The 3,892-nt window shown below is 51.1% G+C and overlaps 1 protein-coding gene across 1 annotated transcript in view; it reads left to right on the forward strand.

Moving 5' to 3' along the window:
- pigo (phosphatidylinositol glycan anchor biosynthesis class O) overlaps positions 1 to 3,892 on the forward strand; it is a 16,596-nt gene that overhangs the window by 6,402 nt on the left and 6,302 nt on the right. The window contains exons 6-8 of the mRNA XM_015390456.1: positions 272 to 454; positions 546 to 2,142; positions 2,225 to 2,428. Of these exons, the coding sequence (XP_015245942.1) occupies positions 272 to 454; positions 546 to 2,142; positions 2,225 to 2,428 (1,984 nt within the window). The remainder of the gene's footprint in view (positions 1 to 271; positions 455 to 545; positions 2,143 to 2,224; positions 2,429 to 3,892) is intronic.

Below are 3,892 nucleotides of genomic sequence, written 5' to 3' on the forward strand. Positions count from 1 at the left end.
TTCTTGTGAATTTGGTCTTAAATTTTATTTCAAGTGGCATTAAAAAGTCTTAAAAAGTCTTGAATTTAACTTGCCTTATGCTGTAGGAACCCTGTGTTAATATATAGTAGAAATTTTACACATTCATTGATAGAATGTCACTGGGGATGTTATATCATTTAAGAAGCAGGATTTCATCCCCCCTCCACTCCAGCACTGGTTATCGACCTGGACAGCGATGTATTCTGAAAACATTTCTGTTGTTTGACTGTTTGTTGTTTTTCTCTTGCAGGACGAGCCGGATGTTGTTCCTCAGACGGACCTGGTTCCGACTCTGGCCCTGCTGTTGGGAATACCGATCCCGTTCAGCAGCGTGGGGCAGGTCCTGCTGCCTTTGTTTGCGCCGCATCAGCAGACAGAAGCCGCAGACGGACGCCTCAGCCAGCTGGAGGCGCTGTGGATCAACACCAAACAGGTCGGTGGTTAATTCACAGACTCGGTGTTTTCTGGACGAGCGTTAGAACCCTTGAAGCATGTGGTGATTTCTTTCCCCGTTGTTCCTGAAGGTGAACCGCTTCCTGGAGACCTACTCCGGTTTGGCCAAAGACATCGACCCACAGAGCCTCTCTGAGCTGAAGGCTCAGTTCGCCCGCCTCTCCTCAGAGTACCTCAGCGCGCTCAGGGAGGGGCGGGCGCCCTCGCAGCGCCTGGCCTCCTCCATGCAGGATTACCTCACCGCCGTCAGGGACACCTGTCGAGCAACGTGGGCCCGATTCAACCCGGCGAAGATGGCGGGCGGTTTGGCCGTGTTGACGTTCGCCTGCGTGGCGTGTTTGGTGACGTCAGAGCTGTCCGTGGTGCTGACGGAGGAGAAACGCGCAGCGCTGAAGGCCCCGGCTACCGTGGCCATAGCTGTCGGAGTCGGTGTCGCCGCCGCTCAGCTGCTGACCCGGGGTTACGCGGAGGCGGCGTGGAGCCTGGCGGCGGGTGCCATCAGCTCGGAGGTGATCTTCCTATGGAGGGCCTGGCGGCTGAAGCGCTCCGCCGTTTTAAAGAACGGAGCCAAAGCTTCGAAGCTCTCCAGGTGGCTCATCCCGCGCCGCCTCCTGCTGCCGTGGCTCGCCGTGGCGCTCCTCCGCTGTGCCTCCCTGCTCTCTGACAGCTATGTGATCCACGAAGGCCGGGTCGTGACCTTCCTCCTGCTCTCTCTGGCGCTCTGCGTTCCCATCCACCTCAACTGGAACGGCCATCTTCTGCCTCCGACGCCCGATCCTCTGAAGTCTGCGGGGCTGCTGCCTTCACCCACTTTAACTCCAGCAGCCATCAGGAAGGAAAGCGGCACCCTGCTGGGCTGCCTGGGTCTTCTGGTCCTCTGCTCCTACCTGTCGCTATGGTTTCACGGCTGCAGAGAGGAGCAGGGCCTCTGCCAGCCGTCGCCGTTTCTCTCCCCGCTCTCGCGGCTGCAGGACAACCAGCTGAAGAACATCTACTACATTTTATCTGTCGCCTCTCTGGCTGTTTGTGCGTACCTCCTGAGACTCTGCCTGTGTCACTACGGCAACCTCAACTCCTCTGGGGGTTCCGCTTTCGCCGCTCGGTGGATTCTGCCGCTGCTTTGTGTTTGCACAGGGCTCCACTGGGCCGTCGGAGCCACGGCGGAGGACGCTTTCCGGCAGCTGGCGGAGCTGATCCGCACGGCACAGCTGGCCCTGCCCAGAGCCGCCTTCTGCCTGCTGGGGGCGGCGCTGTCCCTGGTCTGGGCGGACCCGCTCACTGTGTTCATGAAGACCCGGAACGCAGCTTCATCCAGAAGCTCCGCCCTCCCTCCTCCCCGCTACCGGGCGAGCACCGGCATCAGCCCGCAGGCCGAGCTGCACCACCTGATCCCACAGATCTACCAGCGCATGCGTCGCTCCCTGGAGGACGGGGAGCTCAGCGGAGGCGGCGAGGACGACAACAGGCCCGCGGTGGAGGCCTACGGACTGGGAACGGTGTACTCCGCTCCGCTGCTGCTGTTCTGCGGCCTGCTGGGAGTCGGGCTGCTGCTGCTGCACCCGGAGGGGATGAGTCTGGCCTTTCTGCTGCTGCTGCTAGAAATGGGAGCTCTGCTCCACATCCACGCCTCCTCCACCACCCTCAGCGGCTCCCCTGGAGCTAACCCGGGTAAGAAATCCCTCCTCTGCTGATCCTCCGGCGTTAAAACCAGGATGCTGCTTCTCATCGTTTCTCCACGTTTCCCCCTAAGGTGCTTTTAACGTCCCGTGGACGCCTGTGGTGTTGTGGTCGCTGGCAGCTTCACAGTTCTTCCACGCCACCGGTCACCTGCCCACCTTCCCTTCCATCCAGTGGGGGGCGGCCTTTGTGGGATTCCCAGACGGACACGTGGGCACCGTGCTGCCGGCCTCCCTGGTTACCCTCAACACCTTCGCCTCACACATTTTATTTGCTGGTGAGTAAATGAACATTTTACTAAAATAAACTTTTTTGTTTTCAGGGCTTTATGTCATTAATAGTAATAATAATCAATTTCATTTTTTTTTTTTACCCAAGTATTATGTGAGAAAAATCCTAGTGAAGTTTCTGGTTTCCCAAACCTTCTAGATCTTCACCTCCTCAGACAAGACATGTTTTTCTATGTAGACATTTCTATAGCGAGACATTAAAGAGCTGAACATGAGAAGAAAAGGAAAAGTAAACTGCTGTGGCATAAAGCCAATACAAATAATAATAAATATACATTAAGAATACAAGATATAAGGTAATTATATAAAAATATACAATGAAAGGAAAGTTAAACTACTAATGTTTAAATGGCTCTGTTAAAGGCTGCTCTGAAAATAAGTTTTTAATCAGGATTTGAAGCAACTTCAGCTCTTTGACCGTTTTCTGGGTGTTTATTCCAGATTAGTGGAGAATAGGAAGATCTGCTTTTTCATGTTTGGTTCTGGTTCTGCTGAGTAGATTAGATCCAGTAGACCTCAGAGGTCTGGCTGTATTAAATGTTGGTCTTAAGCCATTCAGAGTGCTGGTGAAGATTCTCAGTCATCCAGGTCGTAGTCATTCCAAACAAGTTAAAAACAATCCACTGGACTTTGTTTCCAAGTTTGAAGATGTTTCGCTTCTCATCCAGGAACCTTTTTCAATTCAAGATGTCAGCAATAGCGTTGAGTTTGAGGCTTTATAAAATGGACCAATCAGAGATATAGACAGGTATGGGGCATTGCAAGCTAACAAAAGAAACCAGACGACTCCCATTCCAAAGGGGCGGAGCTGTTCGTCCGCTTCAATTTGCATGTTTTCTAAGCCCAAGCAAGGCTTTGTTTTGGTCCACTCTATAAAGCCTGGAACTCAACGCTATTTCTGACATTTTGAATTAAAAAAAGCTTCCTGGTTTGGAAGCGAAACGTCTTCAAACTTGGAAACAAAGTCCAGTAGATTGTTTTTTTACTTTTTGGAATGAGATATGTGATTTTTATAGAAGAGGATTAGGGCCACAAAAAAAAAAAAAAAAGATAACTGATTTTTAAATTTTATTTCAGTTTAACATGGGGAAAAAAAGTCAGAATTCTGACTTTAATCTCAGAATTTTGGATCTCAATGTAGATGGGCACCAGGAAGGAAGAGATGTGGGAGCACTCAGCTTCACTGACAAAGATGTGAGTTGTTTGAGGTGGCCAGTGACACATTGGTGGAAAATGACGGAATTAGGCAACTTTTTACGTGCCCGAGGGGTCCCCTCATTAATGGAGGAGCAGAAGAGAGCTAGTCTCTAAAACAGACATGGCTATGGCTGGATGCTAACATGTTTGTTTTTAAACATACTTTTGTTATATTACATTTGTGTTGTGTTTTCCAAATAATGTAGAAAATGGATGGTGGGTTTATAATGTTTACCTTTTATGAGCAGGACAGG

This window comes from Cyprinodon variegatus, unplaced genomic scaffold (assembly GCF_000732505.1).
Source record: "Cyprinodon variegatus isolate N-32 unplaced genomic scaffold, C_variegatus-1.0 Scaffold500, whole genome shotgun sequence".
In the NCBI taxonomy this organism is placed as follows: domain Eukaryota; kingdom Metazoa; phylum Chordata; class Actinopteri; order Cyprinodontiformes; family Cyprinodontidae; genus Cyprinodon; species Cyprinodon variegatus.